At 34.5% G+C, this 21785-nt stretch overlaps 1 protein-coding gene across 1 annotated transcript in view; it reads left to right on the plus strand.

The window, feature by feature from the left end:
• Nucleotides 1–240: 240 nt before the first annotated feature.
• Nucleotides 241–21785, plus strand: part of DNTT (DNA nucleotidylexotransferase) — a gene marked incomplete at both ends in the record, with an annotated part of 90110 nt that continues 68565 nt past the window's right edge. The window contains 4 exons of the mRNA XM_084289712.1: nt 241–437; nt 3819–3993; nt 10096–10224; nt 20853–21023. Of these exons, the coding sequence (XP_084145838.1) occupies nt 241–437; nt 3819–3993; nt 10096–10224; nt 20853–21023 (672 nt within the window). The remainder of the gene's footprint in view (nt 438–3818; nt 3994–10095; nt 10225–20852; nt 21024–21785) is intronic.

The raw sequence follows: 21785 nt of genomic DNA on the forward strand, positions 1-21785 counted from the left end.
TTACGGATGATGGCTGTTTTAAGCAATTATATCATATTTGCATCTCTTTAGAGTAGTTCTGCGCAAAAGTCCTAGGTGGTAGAAAAGAAGTAATGTTTTCTGCTCATGTAGCATCTGTTCTTGATTTCAGAGGGGAAACAGAGGAAAATGACTTCAATGGGTGGTGACATTAAGTACAGCTGCTTGCAGAAAGTGTGTTAGCTCCCTTTCTTTCAAGTGAAAACATTTCTACCTTGCATCATGGATAGGATCAGAACTCCAGCTTCCCAGAGGAAGAGGCAGAAAGGGATGCATTCCCCCAAATTTTCCTGCAGTTATGAAATAAAGTTCAATAACTTTGTAATTTTTATTATGCAGAGAAAGATGGGGATGACCAGAAGAACCTTTTTAATGGAGCTGGCAAGAAGCAAAGGTTTCAGAGTAGAAAGTGAACTAAGGTAGGAAAATGTTTATATATGTAGAAATAACATGCAGGAATGGTGCTTAAAACATGCTAATTTAATAAATGCAGTTATACAAGTGACTGCAGTTGAATTTTTTGCCTTTGTATTTTGTGGATATACTTTGCTCTTCCCAGTATAATGCTTCAGGATTTCACTCTGTATTGCTAAAGCACAGTTCATTTCTATTACCTTCTGGGCAGAGAGCAGGCAGAATGCAAAGACTAGCAAAAACTCTTACTTTTTACCTCTAAAATCAATGGTTCCAATTTATCACAGGTCTGTCAATTTTATATCTTTGCACTTCTCAGTGTGCTGCTGCTCACATGGAAAACAAGAAACCTAAGCTCTGAGCTTGTGAATGTCTTTCATGGGATTTGTTTCTGTGCATTTGTATAATTTTGCAGGAAGAAATGAGTCATGTCTCTAGCTCGTCTAAATGGGTCATTGTTTATTTCTGTCTTGATATCAAGTAAGGTTTTTTTTTTTTTTTTTTTTTTTTTTTTTTTTTTTTTTTAATTTAGTGGCCACTACCTGAAGTGAAAAAGAATTACACGTAAATATATCAGCATGGAAAGTGTGGTGTGTTGAGGGGGCATTTCTCCACATCATCCCTGGTATTCTAATATCTAATCTTTTTCTGAGTAATACACTGCTGTGAGGTTAAGAATTACTGGCTAACACTTTGGTACAATCTGGCAGAGCTCTGGAGGAAAGGCCTAGGAATGAAATATCACAGATGTTGCATTTCAGGGTGAAGATATAATCCAGTGGCAGACTTATAATATGGTGGTCTTTTGATAAACCTATTCATTTTGAAAGAAGCCTTCCTCCAAATATTGCTTTTCATGAGCATTAGTTATTATGCAGTTTTCTGAAACCTACATCATTATGTAGGTTTTTTGAGAAGTTGGAAGAAAACCAAGTATTGATCATTTCTCTGGATCTTTTTGCATATAGCATGCAACTGGGTCTTTCCTTTAAAAGATTATTTCCACAGATTTTTCAGTCTCATCAACTTTGAAAGACCAGGGAAGAAACAAGGAAGAAATAAAGCAAGATTTAAGCAGGTATTGAACAGAAGTAGGCAATTAGTGTCTGATACAAAACTAATAGAATTTTCAGGAAAAAAAAAAAAATAAAATGGGCTCTTCTAAGTCCTACATTAACAATCCATTGAGGACTGATTAAAGGGTTTTATCTGGACTGCTGTTGACACAGGTATTTATTGCCAATGTTTCAGACTTTCTGCAAGTTGTATACAACTGAGGTGCTATTTAATTTCAGCTTAGCTGCTACTGGGTGAAAAACAACTGTATAACTCTTGATTTTTTTCTTTTATTTTTTTTTTTAAATGCCAGAGAAAATGTTAATTTGTTACATTCTGTGCCAAGAAGACGGCACAGCTGTACAGGTACCAGAGGAAACTGGTGCACAGCAACTAAACAGCTGCTGCAAGTGTAGTGATGGCAAAATTCCCAGATCTGCAGCTTGGCACAAATACATTACATATGAATATTTTATATAAAGTGAAATAAACCACAGGAAGCAGAAGTTCTATGTCTCTAACTGATTTTGTTTTACTCAAGTGAGGATGTGACAGTTTAATTAAAGTAGAACTTAGTAGGATTAAGTAGTAATAAAAACAATAGTATTTCATAATGTCACCTAGCCTAGATTTGCTATCTTTAAAATTAAAATACATTAGGCATTTTTTTTTCAATGAACTCTGTTCCTCAAGTTGCACAGTATGAAGAGAAAAGAATTGCACTATGCTGCGTCATCATTTGTATTTTTAAAGCATAGCGTATTCTATGCATTATGTATCTGTCCAAAATATAGTACAATTAATGCACTGGAGAATTAGATGATAAGTTTTCTATGGTAAGACTCCTCAGCATTTGTCTTTGTGGCTGGGAGATTTAATAAAGTTAGTGATTATTAGTGTGAATTGGGGTCACAGGGCCAAGAGATTTTGTTGGTTTCCTAGGAAGTATTTTGCTTTGAAAGGTTGTACAGCCAATCTGTCTTTAACAGTTTGCACAGGTTATTTTAAAGTCCATACAAACCAGCCATCTCTTCAGTGGTGCCTTGTCTTGGAATGGCTTGATGGCTTAACTTCACCAGGTTTTATGGAAGGTCAGCAATGCAATCTGTGAAGTTAATCAGGACCAGGCTCAAAGTCCCTTTGAAATTTACTGTACATGCACAAAGTTGTCACTAGCATGGGCTAGCAGGAGGATACAGAGGCTTGTAAATGGAGGATGTTGCTCTCAGGAGAATTCATGGTGAAAATTTCAGCTTCTTTGTTGACTGATTTCAGTTAATTTTCACATAGATTTCAGAGATACTGAAGTCCTACAAGTTTAATGAAAATGAAGCTTCCTCCTTTATCTGTTAGTTTTTTTTTGGGTGACTTCACCCTTCTGGGGTGTTTGTGGAGGGAAACACTTGGAAGTGCACTCTTAAATCTTCCTACCAAGTTAGTAGTCTTTTAAACTTACTGAGGAACATCAGTGGGCCAGGTAGAAATTTACAGATCACTCCAACTGTGCAATTTTTTCTTGAAATGTAAACTTTGCCCCTGTCCATTCTTTCTTAGCAGAAGGTGCTGAACTGTGTCTTTTTCATCGTGAACTATCATGGAATTCTTTCAAAAGTTATTCTAACAAAACAAACTACATTTAGTATGTAAACTTCTTGCTACCATATTTATAAGCAATGTACACATAACCGCTAAATAATTTATTGATCCAAAACTCACTGAAATTTTTTATACTAGCTAAACTAGGATATCAGTCTTGTAAGAGACTGGCATCTTAGTAGCAAAAAAGCGCTCTTTAGATGCAGTGCATAATTTGTCAGATTTAGCTCATGAACCTTTGGCAGTAGCTTAATGTAAGTAGTGAAAAATTAAATTTCCAAAAAATATTACTAGCTGCAAATCTTTAAAAAATGATTGTTAACAGAATTTTGAATACTGGAAAGCTTTTCTTCACTGACTGGGAATCTTGGGAGGCAGGTTGTCAGGTATTGTAAAGCAGCCTTTTCATTATAATATGGCTTGTGCAAGCCAAATATTTTCATTTGCAAAAAGATGTGTAATAAGATAGACTTACAGCAGTCAAATGATGCCAAAAGAAATAAAATGCTGCACTTACAGGAGTTGTCAGGCTAAAGTTTTTCCTCAAAGCAGATTCAGTGACTGGTATAGACATATTGTGATATGAAAAAGCATCCTCTTCCCACATCCTAACATATAATATATATAGCAATTTTCAGGTAGTGTGTGGGAGGTAAATACAAAAATAGCAGTTCCATAGCTGTATACAGTTGGGTTCAGAAAGAAAAGAAAATTTTTTCTGTATTTCTTGATAGTGATTCTGTCACTCACATTGTGGCTGAGAACAACTCTTACCTAGAAGTGCTGGACTGGCTGAGAGGACAGGCTGTGGGTGACAGCTCCAGGTTTGAATTACTGGATATTTCATGGCTAACAGCCTGCATGGAAGCGGGAAGACCAGTTGATTCAGAAATGAAATATCGCCTCACGGTAAGACAGATCGTTCAGTGTGAATGCAGTGTCATTTAAAATGAATGACTGTGATTAAATTACTATTGTTTTTTAACCTATATACACACATAATCATATTGTATTACAATTTCATTATTTAAATACATTTTGTTCTACAGTTATATAAGTAATTCACGGTTTTAATAAATTAAGATGAAGATATTCTATACCTTTTCGAACAGCCAAATATTAGTGTCTGGTAATGCTGTTACTGTGCTCTCACATTACAAACTGAAATAATAACCATATGCTATTAAAGTGGAAACATCCGTCAATAAACTGCATACTTTTGTTGTGGTACTTCGGTGTTTCCACCAATACTTCAACATCATGGTAAATGTCCCACTGAGTTGAATGCATTTTCATGGGCTTCTGCTAGAATACTTTGCATCTTCAAAATAATACAAAAACGTTAGAACTTTTGCTGTTCAGAAGTGATCAGGTAACTGCTAGCCCTTGAAGGAACTCTGAAATCAAGGCTGCTGGAGTTTGTGGACATACATTTACGAAGTTGGCACCACAGAGTAAAACTGTGATATGGAATAAAGGTATCATTATATTTCATTATCTCTCAATGGGAGCAGCAAGTTGGATGCTATTATGAATTGCAGGCTGATTATTCAGTGAACAGTGTTTGACCTTGAAGCAATGGATGACGACACTTTCCTGAGAACTATATCTGTCAAAATTATGTTCTTATTTCTCAAATTGGGGCATAGTGTTAAACACTGATATGCAGTACCCCCAGCACAGACTGTAAATAACAACTGTGCCCAGTGATGTCCACAAGCGCTGTGCACAGCGCGACAATAGCACATGCCACTGGGCCATGAAATAGATACTGCGCTGTGCCAGGGTTAACACCTTCCCTTGTCTTGCAATCATGTGAGCCTCGTGCTGCCAATGGATTGGACATGGACTGGTGAAGAAATTAATTCATGCATCAGGAGAGTTAGAAGTCTAGTCTAATGCTTCTCTGAAGTGAAGGTTTCCTGCTGATTTCAGAGGGCCTGGATTAGGTTCTGTGTGAACAATGACCCTGCTTCAAAATGATAACTGTGAATACTGGTACCACAAAAGGTGCAGTATGTAATCTCTTGCTAGGCATAGGATGCCTGAATATTAATACAATATTCAATACAATATCTCACTGTTTTCTTCTTCTGATTTTTAAAGTAAGAAGAATGATTTATAAATATCACCCTTTACCAATAAAGCATGTAGATTCTGATTCATTTTTAAGTCATATTTCATTGCCAGAACCTGTTCCACAGGACTTTACTTATAGGAATTAGTGTTTAATAACACTTCCAAAATAATAATAATAAAAAAAAAAATGAATACACCAGATGGAGCTGTCGCCCTCAGATGTGGCATAATTCTGTAACAGAATATGTTTATATTTGCAGTCCTTCCAAGGAAGTACTTTTGCGGTATATTTGTAATATTTCCAGTGAATCTGCTGAAGGAAGAATATACTAAAGAAATTAATGCAAAGCAGGAAAAAAAACTAACCTTGTAAATACTGCACGGTGTAATCTCACAGAAAAAAAAGCTATATTTATGAAAATGTAAATATCGGGAATGCAAAAACATCTCTAAATATGAACAACATCTTGTGAACTTTGCTGAGAGATTTACATTAGGATTAAAAATTAATCCAAAATACTTTTTATGCGCATTCTTAATTTTAGCAGTCTTTGAAAACCTATGCATTCCGGTATTATGGGAAATATATTTTTCCCTTTTCAATGCAAGAAATGCCTTCATCTTTCTCCAGAATGTCTCCAACTGTGCTAAAACTTATTATTATTGTTGTTATTATAATAATTATGATAATAATAATAATTATTATCAATTAATGAGAAGACCTTAACATATAATAATTTATATATAATTATATAATATATAAAGTAATTTATATAATATAATTTATATAATATAATATATATTGTTATAAAAGAATTATATATTATTTTATATATATAAAATTCCTTTTGGAATACTATTAGAGCAGAAACTTCTGAAAAAAAGTAGCAGCACTGTCAGGAGATCATGATTATACTTGGAGACTGGCTGTTTCTATTTTTATAGAAACAAAGATTTCATGCTTATAAATGTAGAGTGCAATTAGCAAGCCAGTGACAGCTGTAGCATTCACTTTAAAGCTTATAGTTGAGACCAGTCCTAATTATATAGTGGCTCTCAAATTATAAACATTTTTGTAGAGCAATCAAACAAGGAAGAGAAAAGAATTCTAGAACTTTAGATAATTTAAAAAATAATTTTAATATTTCAGTGTCACTGATTTTTTTTTTAATTTTTTTTTTTTTTTTTTTCCTGACAACAAATAAGGATTGAAGATCAGGTTAATATTCTTTTTAAGTACTGGACTAAACTTGTACATACATGTATGTAATTTAATTGTAATTTCACCTAAAAAAAATTTGCTCCATTATGTCAGTCTTGTACAATGTGAAATGAAAATGAACTAACAAACATTTAGCTCATTTTGAGGAAAAAGAAATTGATTGAATGGTTGAATGTTTTGGGTGAAATCTCATTGGATGTGAGTTCATGGTAAAATTCCCATTAATATCAATAGCAACATAAGTGCATCTTTTGGGTCTTGTAGTAGCTTATTTGGAAGGTGTTCTTCCTGTAGGACATTTGTTTTAATGCATTGCAGAAAAGAAATGTCCTCCATGCAAAATGAGGAATAAAGCCAGAGTTACAGACCATTAGCTAACATTAATTATAATAGTCATTAAAGGACATCTTTCTATGATTGTGAATGATTGGAGAGATGCTCTGATGCTAAAATGATTTATAGAGTATAAAGGCTGGGTGACCACATCTAGGCTGGTCTGAATTCTTGGTAACAGTTGGCTTTTATAATCATAAGCCATCATTTTATTCCATAGGCTACAGAAGTGTTGAAGCAGAATACCTGTTTTAAATGGAAATCTAAATAGTTCTCAGCTTGAGGAATGATTTTGTCCCACTGATATCTTTAAGTGAAGAGATACCTTCCTTTCCACAAGCAGATGGGTTTTCTGGACAGTAGCATCACAGGAACAACAAAAAGTATGTGAAGACATCCCCAGGCTAGAAAGTAGTTCTGTTTCCTGGGTTATAGAAAAGGCAGAGGTAGAGGGGAATATTTCAGAGGGAAAAAAGAAAAGAAAAGAACCAGTGGGTTGGCATCCTCAGTAGCCTCATGAACTGTGATTGTCTCTCTTCTGCCTTTTCCTCAGACAGGACCTATAAGTTAGTTATTCTATTCTCTTCCCTTTACCTTCCCTCTCTGTCTTTTGAAAGGCAAACAGATTTATTTCCTTAAACAAAGGATCTCCTTCCACATTGGGAAAAGGAAGTATCACATTTTTTGATTCCCTACCATATCATGTGACAGGCAACTCACATTTAACATTTTCCTGAGTGTCTCACTCTGTTGTCTTGTGAAAGAGAGGCTCTAACTAATGGAAGAAATCTTTCATACTGACAAGTCAGAGTTTCTCAGAAAATAAAATGAAACTTATAAACTAGCTGCCTTCTCTTCATAAAATGCTGGATATCAGCAGACTATTATTTGATCAAAGCTGCTGGCTGTTGAATTATGTGGCCTGACACAGCCTGTAGTATCTGCACACCTCATTCACTGCTGCTACATTTTCACCCGTTCTTTGTTATTTCTTTATGCCATTATATTTTGTGTATTAAAAAAAAAAGAAAAAAAAAAAAAGATTTGACAAAGAACACAGGAATCCCCTACAAGTTTAATTTTGTACCTGAGCCTGTGAAAACTAATGCTAGTGGTACCGACTCGTTCTTCTGCTTCTACCATATGGGAAATGTCGCTGTGAATGAATGTCAGTGACACCCACTGTTACTGTAGGCTGGATGTGAGGTGTAAATGCACTAGCTCTAGCAAGTAAGTTGTCCGTGTTTGGATATTTTTCAGTGGCTGGCCCCGTATAGTTAACCATAATTTCTCTTTAATGTAATGGATATATTTGCAAAAAAGAATTTTGAATGCTTGCTTTTTTTTTTTTTTTTTTTTTTAACATATTGGTGGTTGTTCCTTCCCAGTACTACACATTATTTTGAGGTAATGTGAGTTTCCAGGATTCTTTGTAATACACTGTAATTTCCATTCAACTACATTTTAGGATTGTTCCATAATCTGTACAAATAGTGTTCTCCCATCCGTTCTTCCCACTGAAAAGCAATGTAAATCTTGTTTTGCTGAAAGGAGATTATCTCCATAGTTCTTATGCAGGCACCATAATATTTCAAAAAAATCACATTATAGTAATCGCAGTTTGCTAGACATCTTTGCTGTTGATTTCCAACCCGTTTCTTTTTTCTTTTTTTATTCTTTTTTTTTTTTTTTTTTTTAATATATAATCAACTCCTGCTAATTAAAAGTATAACCACTGCTGATTAAGAAAAACACTCAAATAACTTTGCTAAGGCAGGAACAGAATGTTTATGTGCTAGTCTATAAACTTCTTAAATACATAGTTTCTGCATTTATTTTTCAGTCTACAATGCCAGGTAATGTTACATAAGGGCTCTTGTTCTTAGATAACATGTCTGTGTGCTAATGAAGATAGCAGCTTATTATATATTCTATTCAGTAACATGCTTTTCGTTCCCAGTTTTTTCAGCTGGCACTATCAATTCAAGCAGCATATTAACCATAATCAATCATAGTTTATATGATTTAAAATCAATTGCTAAGTATAATTCATGAAAGTGTGCAAGAGTGGATGAGTAGTGCTGTTGATCCTGACTGAAAACCATTTTGGTTATTCTCAAGAGAGGTCTTACATATAAAATAACTTCCTTCCTTTCAGCATATACTATGAAGACTGCCATATAATTCACTGTTCCTTCAGCTATGCAAGCAAATGTCTTGTGTGTGTGAATACTATTATTTAACTGCTTTGAATCAGATACAAAGGCAATTTAGCGTGAAATTATATGTTGTGTGTGTAGGGGGCACATACACATATTTCTAGGTTTGCCTAGCACAGATGTTATCTTTATGCCTGCGTTTCTTTTTGATAAAGGGGAAGAAAGGGTTATCACTCCAATGTTGGGGTAAACATTTTTTCAGTGTATCTGTGTGATATGTATTTTTTTTTCTTGTTGAAAGATTTCCCTGTGGTTTTTGGATGGTGGAATGCATTAAGTTTTTGACAGATCTGCCAATGTTTTTTAGACAAAATGACAAATAGCAAAAAATTCACAGAAATGCTGAGAACACTTTGAGTGTTTCCAAAACATTTCAGATTTGGTCACTTCCACTGAAAGCAAAGGAATTAAAGGACTGGAAATATAAAGCAGCAGAAAAGATGCTGCCAGGTTGTCTTTTCCAATTGCTCACTGATCAGGATACTCATACATATATATTTAGTCATCATAAGGCAAGCACTGGCTGTTGGATGAAAGCATGGAGATGATTCTTCTATGGCTGCTTGTAAATGTTTCATTTTTTTTTATAATGAAAAAAATAGAACATTTAGTTGAATAAATACAATCCAAACCAAAAAGTTTTGCTTTGGCTACAAGAAGAGAGTGTGGTTTTTAAAGTCATGTAAATGTCAACCACTGAACCTAGATACAGACAAAAAAAAAAGTCAGTTATTTGTGCATCTTTTTTTTTTTTTTTTTTTTTTTTTCCCTTCTGTAACATCCCTGATTTTGTATTGAATCATCTAGTGATTTATGGAAAGAAAAGTTCTGTTCTTTCAACCTTATTACTTTTTGTAGTTTTAAAATTATACTTCAATAACAATAGTATTCACCATGTAGAGAGATGTTTGACAGTGCCATTGAAAACTTTCTGCAAGAATTCAAAATGAAAGATATGAAGAAATTAAGATAAACTTTTAACGTCAATGAAGCTAATGTGAAATTAAATATTTTTTTCCTAGGAAGGTGGTAAGAGCATTATTATTCTCTAACCACATTAAAACATACGCATTTCGGGCTCAAGGAATATATTTTTGTTATTTTAAGCTATTTGGCAGATGTGCTACCCTGTGACCCTCCTTTGTTTATTCTTATTAGGAACAAGCAGATCGGTATCCTACTTTGAATACACCTGAATCAGAAGTGCCATTGTTCACTGCAAGCAAAGTATCTCAGTATTCATGTCAAAGGAAAACAACTTTAAATAACTGCAACAAGAAATTCACGGTAAGACATATTCCATCCATGAATTAAAAACTAGGATAAGTAAAATAATTAATAGAGTACTTGTGTCCATACTATCTGTGGCACCTTCAGCAAATTCATGAGTTAAACAGCACAATTATAGTAATTAAAGAAGTTATAAATCTGCAACTTTTAAATTAAAATTGAGTGCGAACTTAATTACATCATTTCAGCAATACTGAAAGCTTAACACTGTGGATCTTTAAATACACTAATAGCTTGTAAACACGTGAATTTTTAAAACAAATGTTAGAATAACATTCTGAAAATTTCTTTTGGCCTTTATTATTTAACAAGATGGAAATAGTGATTAACAAATTTTAGTTTAGGTCAGTCCAAGATACTTCACAATTGCTCTGCTCCCTTCTCGTTTGCCCAGGTGTTCAGTTCTTCTGAGTGTGGTTATAAGCTTCAGATTTCTACAGTTGCTTAATTTCAAAAACAGATTGAGTGAACAGTGCAATTACTTTAACATGAAAAAATCCTTACGTTAGTCATTTAAACAGGTACCTTAAAAACTGTCATATATCCTATTTAATGTTTTTACCATTACACAGTTCAGTAGGCATGAAGATCCTGGGATGTCTCAGGCTCCTCTTAACTTATTTTGCCTAATGGCTCCTCTTGGCTGGCTCTAGACTGTTCAATAGGAAACATTTAACATAGAAACTCTAATGTAATTTAGTCTGAACAAATCTGGCTTATATTTTGACTATAACATGAAATACCTCCTCATCTGCCTCAAGTTTTATGATTTATTTTGTTATTGTTTATAATTTTTATGCTTTTACTTTGTGTATGTGTGCCTATAAATACATGCAAACCTTACTGGTAAATGTTTGTAAGATTCATATAAAAAGAAAAACAACAGAAAACAGTAATTTGGCAATAAAAATCCTTTACCATGTAAATATGGGAATTCAGAACTAAAGCTAAGCTAGTCCAAATGTCTTGGTCCAGGAATACACCAAATTAACCTGAATTTTGCCTTGTAGCAATTCTTTGAAATCACCAATTATACCAATTATATAATAGCATTTATGGTACTCAAGTAGATTAAACTGTTTCTTTACTTAAAAAAATTACCTTTTTAGTAACCTGATCAGAATTCAGTTTTGACCCATGAGGTTGGACTAGAGACCTCCTGAGGTCCCTTCCAGCCCGAATGCCTCCAGCATTACAAAAACTGCTGCTTTTGAAATGGCTACTGTGTCTCATCCTGCTAGAAAAGCAAGGCTGTGTATTGCTCTTATCATTTAGCCTCCTGGAAGTGGCAATTCTTTTTCATTTTTTACAAAATCTAAATTCATGCTGCCATAAGGAAAGATGTAGTATGGTCCAAAGATACCATAAAATGTGGCATTCATGGAGAGGTAAGAGTTAAGTGCCTTAGTTCTACACTTGCTTACAACAGTGGAATGCGGTGGTAGTTCTGAAAGTGTATAGCTCCTTGTTGAATTTTCTATATTAAGACATTATTTGTCAGTCCATTCAGAAGACAAACAATTAAAGTAATTGTGATGGATAATGGCAATATACAATGCCTACTCCTACAAGGCATGAAGTTGTAATGATTTTTAGTTCTTTAAGATATTGGCCACAAAAAGATCCAGAAAAATGTATTGCCTTTTTTTAAAGATATGTTTTAAAATTAATTTTATTATTTTAAAATATCTAATCTCTTGCAAATTCTAACAGTATTTTTCCATTTTCAGACAATGAGTACTATAACTTTTTTGAATATATAGTTTGTCTTTAAACTGTTGAATTACTGAATATAGTCCAAGATTCAGTTCAAACTTCAGTGGAAAACCATGATAACAGCAAAATATTTATTGAGTGCTTCCTGTTATACCTATGATTCACCAGAGAGGCAGATTCTCAATTACTTCCAGGTTTATCATTGCAGCAGCCTTAATGTCAGACTACAACTTGTATTTGATAAATGAATTGAGCTAAACACATTAGAAGCAGTGCAGTTTGAGACTCCCTTCTGTTCTCCTATACATCAAACGTTTCTGGGTCTGGGTAGAAATTAGGTTTTGTAGTGACAAAGGTGTCAGTTTTTCATCCTCCTACTTTGGGAGATACTGCTCTTACTTTATGCTGTATTTTATTTCTGGAGGTGGCACTGGACAAACTGATAATGCGTATGAGTCTGTCTAGCTGTCTAGCATCTGCATCTTGAAAGTCATAATGTAACTCCTTAGGGCTGTTGGTCTTTTTCCTCACAAACAAAGCTTGCAGTGACAGTTGAAGGCTTTGGTGTTTATGGACTGCAAGAGTCAGCCCATTCCGTAGAGACCTGCCAGTTTGTCTGCATAATGTCATGGGAGTCAGACTTTCATTTTTTGCTGTTCTGTGGGTCTTGTATTAAACCTGTAATTCATGTTCTTGAATAAAAGTGTTCCAACAGATTTTTCAGTGAAAGCACTTAGCAAATGCACTGAAGCATTGGTATAATTCACTTGTGCATGCTGTGGGCAGCCAACCATTAAATGACAGATTTTCCCTGGCTCGATGCTGTACATCCTGAAAATGAGGTCCAATCCATCCTGAATTATGTTTTGATGATAGTATTTTGTTATAAAAATTTTATTGTGTGAGACAGAGTTGTTCCTTTTTCTTACAGATTTTCTGTTTTCTTTGCTTAGCTTGAAAATACTGGGGTTTTGATCTTGCCTATTAGAGGGGCACAGAGCTATTATGTGCTTATGCATTCTTGGATGAACTTATTGGTTCTTCCTCTTACTGAGCTTTGCCCTGGTACCCTATATCAAAATCCTCTTCTGAATGTGTAGTATCTGTGTTTAAAATAGCATAGTAGTTAACTTTTGACATCTTTTTCTCTCTTCATAAGAGCAAGAGAACAGTTGCTAATGTAGTAGTGACGTGGAGACAATGAGGCTGTGAATGTGCTAGCTTCTTGTGAGAGACACTGCTGGAGACTTGATTTTTTGAGATAATAACTGTAATTAGTGATCAGTTTGAATCTTGGATTCTGTTCTATATATATATTATGAAAAAAAGCCATTTATGAAAATCAAATGGCAGAGATATTTGATGAGATATCATGAGGACAATGTGGTGGTTTAGTGCATGCTAAACACAGCCTCTGTGTTCAGCTGTTCCATGTTTCCATTATTGTCCAAGATCCAGGAAATAATATACAGAAAGTTACAACAAATCAATTTTACATCATAGAAGAAACTAAAGCAGGGTTGGCATAAATGGTGCAGATGAGAAGTTTTCATGAATATGTTCACTGTGGGGCAAATCCCCCCCCCCCCATTTATTTTTCTGAGGCTCGAGTAGCTCAGGAGGTCCTGTTGTTTGTATTAATAGATTGAGTATGTCAAATTACATGCCAAGGATGAAACAGTGGCATTATGTGGCAGCTTACGAAGGAGAAATGTAAGCAGTTCAGACTTGTGGGGTCCTCATGTAGTCTTTGGATCACTGTGCATCACATACTGTGGCCTCATGATTCACAGGTTGAGAACTACTGCCATGGCATTAGTGATTTGGATGATTCAGGAGTGCACCTGAATGTGTAGCCTGGACTCTAACAGTTGAAATGTAGCTGTTCAGATGAGTGAAGATGCAAAACAAAGGGGTAAATCATTTTACCAGAGCCTGTACATTAACATGTTTATTTTATGTTTGTCTTAAACATTAATGCTATTTTTTTTGTAATGCTATTACAATATTATTCTTTTCCTCACATTTAAATAGATATCTAGATATAAATAGCCATCCTCCATATAGATATAAATAGATGGCCATCCTCCCCCTCTCCCACTAAAAATATACACTTGGGGGCTCCATTGTGTTTTCATGTGGTAAAATAAATGGAGTCATTCTGTTTTACCCGAGAGGGACTGTTAGATTTGAATATTAATACCAGACTGCAATAAAATTCAGAAATACATTCTTCTGTGAGGAAAATACAATTTAATTCTTACAGAAGAAACAAATTAAGTCAGAGGCAAATGTTTCTGTGATTCTGAGGCTTATTGCTAATGCTACTGAGTGTTACTCTACTTTGGCTGTTACTCACGGTAATGAGAATGTGAATGCTTAACATGGGAAAGATGCCTGGTTTCCTTTCCACTCTGTTAGAGGAAAAAAAAATCCCTCTTTTATTTTCTCTTTTTGTAGCTAAAGAAATGAGTTCTGTCAGTGGCTCAAGCCCTTATTTTTATTCTGTTTTAAATCAGACCTCAGGAGAACCTCAGCTTTAATTTTATGATGAACTTGGGAGCTCTGTAGGGAGAAAGCCATGAACTGAATACATACTCTAAGTAACAGGTACTGTCTTACTGACATAGTTTAAAAAATCTCCGGACAATACATTAAATTTGCAAATTTTTTTAAAATGTATGTAAAGAGTATAGCTATCCAAAATGAACTAGTGGCTTGATCTAAGGAGAAACTCTTCTCATTTTTTAAGGTAAGTGGGAGGCTTCTTCCTAAAATACAGATAGAATACCTGCACTTCTTGGCAACCCAAATTTGCATGTTTTCATCAATCCTATGCTGCTTTGTTTGACCATATTAAAAAGGGTAATATACTTTAACATTTTTTTTCTCATTACACTGTACAATTTTTTCTGCTCAAGGGCAGTGTTACATGATTGACAACCTCTCTGCATTGTTGTGCTCTATCAGCAAATTTTTTTCTCACAAATGTCCTCTTTTCTTTCATATCATGTGAAAAAAAAGCAAACTTCTCAAGAGTGCTACTCTGTTGTAAGAACTGAACCTGTTGCTGTTGGTTAATATGACGAGCAGCTGGAATTAACATTTATTTCTAGCACGTGTGTACAATGACTCTAAGATCATGCACATTAAGATACACATTATGCTATTACTGTTATTCTCCATCTCTCAGTGACCTTGTTTCTCCAATTGATATAACGTGACATGATAAAATCATGGGCACTGGGTGAGTATTGTTTTTTTTTTTTTTTTTTTTGTTTTTTTTTTTTTTTGTTTTGTTTTGTTTTGTTTTTTCTCCTGTTCAGTTCAAATACCAAAAAGTCAGGAAAAAAAAATCAGATTGACCAAAAATAGATTACTTTATTTAGCTGGAAATCCCTTTAGTCAATTCTACAGGTTGACTCAAATTCCCTAATCCTCCTTGAAATAAAAACTTGGAAGTATTTTGTCTCTGTGTATATAAAAGGTATGTATGCACACTCTGTGTCTCTTTCCATTGACTCTTGAAATTAAGATTTATACTGGTGAAAGTGAGAACAACATTATTTGAATCTTTATTCAAAATCTTTTTAAAATCACTTTAGTCAGTTTTTAATAGACACCAAATACTAGCAACAGCAATGTTATGATAACTAGAAGCCATCCCTCAGATTTACAATGTACTAAATAAACCTGGAGTGTAAAACAGTGATTGAGACGAAAAGCAATTTATATCAAATTGTTCTCAATATAATAGTCCTTGAATCATATGGGATTTCTCCTTATTTATTTATTTATTTATTTTTAAGCACACTTTAAACTTTTGCTCTTTGGTGGGTTAAGTTCACCTCTACAGAAGTGTGGTGTTGTTATTTTTTAATTTGTGTAGCAGTAGCATTTACAGGCTTGAGTAAGACAGAGACTTTTTTTTTTTTTTTTTATAAGAGATGCTGCACATTGTAAAAGACAATTCATGCCCTGGAGAGTTCACAGCCCTAGCAGACAGCAAATGAAAGATAGCAAGGGAAACAATGGCAGGGAGATTTGAAGCAGCTTTCCAAGGTCATATGGCAGAAGAAGAGTGGATAGAGGCATGGAAATAAGACAAGTGTCCTGTGCAAGAAGCCGTAATGCTTTCCTTGCAAAATAAATTAGATTTAAAATATTTTCTCAAAATACCTATCTTATTATATATTCCACTTTAATATTGGAAATTTCTGTTCTTGCAAAATTTTAGACAGGTTATTAAAGACTTTTGCAAGTAGCAGGGGAACGGATCTGAGTGTGATTTTTAGTATTTGTAATCTAATATTTTAGAGTACATTTTTACCTGTGCAAGATGATTACTTGTAATTTTTTTGTTTGTTTGTTCTTGGTATTTTATTTATATTAAGTCTTAAATACCAAACGTTGAATAAGTCTCACAATTTCTGTCAGCCCATTCATTATTTTTAACATAATTCATCAAAATCTCTGTGTGGTTTTACATCTGACCAGCTTGGATCTTGAAGCCTATTCTATCCTCAAATATTTCCACAGCCCTTGTCTCACCAGTGCACATTCCACAGTTTCAGGCAGAGATGGAAAATTTTCAGTAAAAAGGTTTAAAAAATAAAATAAAGAGCTGAAGTGTAGCCCAGCTATCTTTCACGTTTAATTAAAGTAGCCTCTGCAGAATACTCAGGAGAGAATTAAAATCCCACACGTTGGAAATCTTAGAAATCTAGTTTCCTGTTGCACCAGTATCTTTGAAACAGGCAATCTGTGTATTCATCTAACTGATAAAGAAGTTGGCAAGGTGCTTAATGTATAAAGTACCAAGGTTTAGAATAATGTAGAGGTCAGTAACTTTTGTTTTTATATCACTGTAAATAGATTTTACCAGTGATTTATAGACTGCAAGCTTTTTCTCAGCTAATACGAGTGTCACGTGCTTTTCTCCTCTGGAATATTATCCAGTATAGACTATAAGACTGAATAGACTGCAACTCCACTTGGAAATCAGTTGCTTTCTTTTTCTTAAAGCAGAAAGATTTTATCAAAAACAATGTTAAAAGCAGTTTCATGTAAAAAGGCAGATTTGTAATTAATTGGTGTATTTGCAGGCAGTGTTTTGTATGGGGAAAAATACATATTCAATACTATTTAACTGTTTATTTAAAATGGCTTAATGAACTCTGCAAAGGCAGGAAAACACTGAATAATGCAAACTACAATGACAAAAATGCCTTGATTATATTTTCTCATTGACTGTCAACAGTCTCTGAGTAAAATGCTACATGTGATTGCATTTTCCAGTAATGGTGGTGACATATCTTTTCTGAAAATTGCCCACCCACCAGTAGAAGGGGGCTAGTACCTCTCTAAATCAGCAGTGGTACTGGTATATACAGACATGTTTATCCTGATGGTTTATTCTTCAGTGTAGAATAACTCTATTTAAATGCCCACAGGAGCAGCCTCCTATTGGGATTGAGAAGAAACTTTCCTAGACTTTTTGAGCTTTCTAATCAAGATGACTTTGCTAGTCTGTCATTACTACTTCCTGCTGAGCAGGTACTTACAAGAATTGTTTTCTATGTGTTCGTATAGATTATTTTAGAACACCTATAACTTTTTGGTTCTGTCTCCTGATTAATTCTGTTAGGGTTAAGCTGCACTTAGACATTTATTACCAAACACTTCTTTTTTGAGCATTCATGTACATTTGTTGCAAAGAGAGGAAAAGAAGGGAAAGGTAATCACAATTTTGTGACTGGAAATGTAAACATCACTTAAAGCAAAAAGTAGTATCTTAATTTTCCTAAATGGTAGGAAAGGATCTTTGAAGCTGATAAAGAACAAAAAGAACTTGGAAGAACAACTGCCCATCCCACCCCCTCATATCCCTCCTCCCCTCCCAAAAACAAAAAAAAAAAAAAAAAAAAAAAAGAAAGAGGAGGAAACATCTGACCCCTTCAATTCCTTATTCCAGAGGGCTAGTTGAACGTAGATAGTGGCAGAAACTTCCAGATCAAGCATCTTGCTGAACAGCTCTCTATCTCAAAGAGGTCTTTATGATTTGTTATGAAAATGGCACAGCACTTACTAAGCTGATAAATAGCTGATAAATAAGTATTCAGTTAAGGGGTGGATTCCTTTGGTGAGATGGACAGGGATCCTCAGAGATTAATTACTTAATAATCCCTAACTCTCAAAGACTTGATTATTTCTTTAAGGGTCTTAATAAGCAAGTGTTCACTCAGAAACCAGGATTCTATTTGCTTCAGGGAAGTCTTTGAGAACCAATCCAACAAAATAGAACTTATGTATGAGCTATTCCTTGAAGATAAACTGGTTTGTCTGGGATTTCCTATCCTAGAGGAGGAAAGAAAATAAAGCTATTTCAACAGATAGGCTCCAGTACAGATCAACTGTTGCATTAATGGCTTATAGCAATATTAACAGATATCACACAGAGGAGCTGATAAATTAGATGCAGAAGGTACTGCTAGTTGACTACATGTTAACTGTGAGTAAAGAAAGAACCAGACAACAGTGAAAATAAACAACCCTAAAAGGGAAAGTAAACCTTGAGTAAATGTCTGCTTCAGTATTCTGATAACATTTTCTACAGATGTGAAGATGCAGAATGCTTTAATACGGTAGCACAGAAAAAAAAGGAGAAACTGGAGAATTCTCCAAAAAAGGAGAATTTTTGTTCATCTAAGGTATGTATTTCTTTTAAAGAGATACCAATCCAATTGAGATCTCAGGTTTTTATTTGAGATAAAAGCTTTGAAAATCCTATGGTTAGTAGAGATATTTACTTCAAGATTTTGATTAAGTCTTTCATTTTGATTCAATGAGACCATAAAGTTTATAATCTGAACAATGTATCAGATGATTTATTTTTCTAGAACTGACTAAACTGAATTAAATGTAATATGGAAGTAATCTACATTCACTCTGTAAAAGTTCTTCATGTTTAACGATCTAAATGATTGTAGCTCAAGTGTGTTTTTGTTGTATAAATCAGGCTGTATTCCTTCAGTGCGGGATGACAGATGTTGTTCTCAGTTTTGTGGAGGTAATGATGGAACCATTTCACTGGGTCTGCCATCACCTCGGTTAGTGAGGGAGGAACTTACTCCAGCTCACCTGGAAGTATTATACATATAATAACTAGAACGTGCAAGTACTGTAGGTTATGTGGCTTTATCTTTCAATATAAAGCACACTAATGCAAAGAAAAAAAAAAAAGCAAAATGTTGTTGTTGTTGTTTTTGTTTAAATTATATAAAGATGGACATAATCAGAAATGAAACAAAATCTAAGCCTCAATATGAACATTGTTCCCATAAACACTAAGCATAGGAAAAACTGCTTAATTTTTTCCCTTCTACTATCCATTGCAGTCATTAGTTTAGTAAGTCATTTGCTGTCTTTTGGTATCTGTATTACAGGGTAATTATGTATCCTTATTCTTAAAACTTTTCTGAAGAGACACTTGAACTATAGCTCAGTGAAGTGTAATTGCAGGCAGATGCACACTGAGAGACAGCTCTTTATTATTTTGTAATGTCTCATGGGTCAAAGAAGAAACAGAAGTAAGCTGGAAGACAAGGAGGATATACAACAACTCATAAATATAGCAGGACGTATGGCCTTTTCAAGGCTGGGATCAGGTAGCTGCTCTTGAGAGACTGATGAGGAAGAAATGGGATCTCCTGCAGGGATGCAAGACCCTATGCAGTGCAGGAGCTTTGCAAGGCTTACTGATCATATTTTTTTATGGTTGTACCTAGCCTGTCCTGTACTGTTGGAGTGGTACATAAGGGCATACTTAACAGCCAGGTGCAGGATGCATTTTAGATAAATACTTTGAACAGTCAAAGTGTCTTCTGGAGATGGTGTACTCTGAAAATCTCAGAAGAAACCACTTAATTTTGCAGCCTTTAAAACCTCAAAATTTTTGAGGTTTTGTGCAAGGCTTCATTAAGAACTCAGATTTCCAGCTTCTAATCAGCTGGAAGCCTTCAGAAGTTCTTATGTTACATGTTCTCACACACATGCACAGTACATTTATTTTCTCTTGAAACACAGTATTCCTCACAAGGGAACCAAAAAGCTCTCTCCTCTCCACCACCATGTGATCTGTTCATTTCATTTCTAAAAGTGTTTGATATGTGTATATATATATATACATATAGTTGGAGGGATGGTGGTGTGGTGGTGGTGGGGTAGGTAGAGAGGCTCCAAAACTTCATAAATGACTTCTGGATAGTTAAAAAAAAAAAAAAAAAAAAAAAAAAAAGAAAAATAAATAAATAAAAAAAAAATCTACTGGCAATCTTCAAGTGCAATTGAGTGCAATATCTATAATAAACCAGCCCATGGATAGTTGAAGATCCACAAATAAAAGGTTTTCCTCTTTGCATAGGTCACACCGCTGAAAAGTGTGAGGAAAAAGTGGGTTTGTTCGTTACATTACTAAATAGAGGATTGGCTACGAGTTCAAAAATGTGGTTTACTAGTGTCACCACAGACTCCTATTTGGTTGCACTTGAAAATGAAGATGTGTTGGATTGCTTACATTTGTGCCTAATTGTAAAAGTTAGGCTGTTATTTCGCATTGTTTTATTAGATCTGCATGGAATATGGAAAGTTCATCTCACAAAAGATTTTAAATTTTGAATTTTTCCTAAATCAAAATCTTTTCTTATATTTGACTCTAAAATATAATTTTTATGATATCTGAGAAATTTTAAGTGGTTAGATAGTGATGCTGAATTCATGTGAGGAACTCTTGTCTTTTCACAATATCACAAAGAAATCTTGAATTACTATACAAAGTAATCCTTAAGGAATATACTGAATACTTTAAGCTTTTACTAACTTTTTTGTATCCCCTTTCTCCCTTCTCCCAGGATGCCTTTGAAATAATGGCTGAAAATTATGAATTCAAAGAAAATGAAATATTTTGTCTGGAATTTCTGAGAGCAGCTTCTGTGCTGAAATGTCTTCCATTTCCAGTAACCAGAATGAAAGATATACAAGGGTTGCCCTGCATGGGAGATCAAGTCAGAGATGTTATTGAGGTAACATACCTCTAAATTCTTATCCAATTAATTCTTTTACAGATCTACTTTTAGAGATCACAGACTGCAGTATAGATATTTGGTGTGTATTTACACACCCTTATGCATTTCCTTCAATAACAATATATCATCCTTGTTACTAAGAATGCAATGATTACTGGAAGCCTTTCATAGTAACATAAAGCTTGGAAACTGAACTTATGAGTTTCCCTTATGAATGAAGTTATTTAATGAATAAATACCATTAATAAATAATAGATTGTGATTGTTGTGCGCCATTTTTAAAGACTCACTCTGATCTGGATGTGGTAGTTTAACTGGTAATAATTTTGCTCATGTGACATCTTCTACCTTGGCAACATCACTTTTCTCACTTGAATGCCTTATTGGAAATACTATTTTTACCAAACTGGTAAATTTTAGCACTTTAATGTTAAATCCCACCTTGCTGTGAATAGCAGAGCATTTTACCTAGGTGAAGCATGAACTTTACATTCTTACTGGGACTTTGAGTATTGCCTGCATTGTTCTTTAATTCTTGGCCTTTTCAGGACTCCACATCTCAGGTACTGTTATTCCAGCAGGCAGCTGATTTGAGTGTCTCCACTGTCTGCAGAGGTCATTGCTGGGTGTTTTGATTCACTCTCGCTCCTGTTTTGCCTCACTCCACCGGTTAAGAATGTAGCCTCTGAAGAGCTCTTTGTACATACTACCTGAGGGCTGGGAATTCAATTATGGTTCTACGGTTCTACAGAAAGTAGA

The sequence above is a fragment of the Netta rufina genome (genome assembly GCF_964035555.1).
Source record: "Netta rufina genome assembly, chromosome: 7".
NCBI lineage: Eukaryota > Metazoa > Chordata > Aves > Anseriformes > Anatidae > Netta > Netta rufina.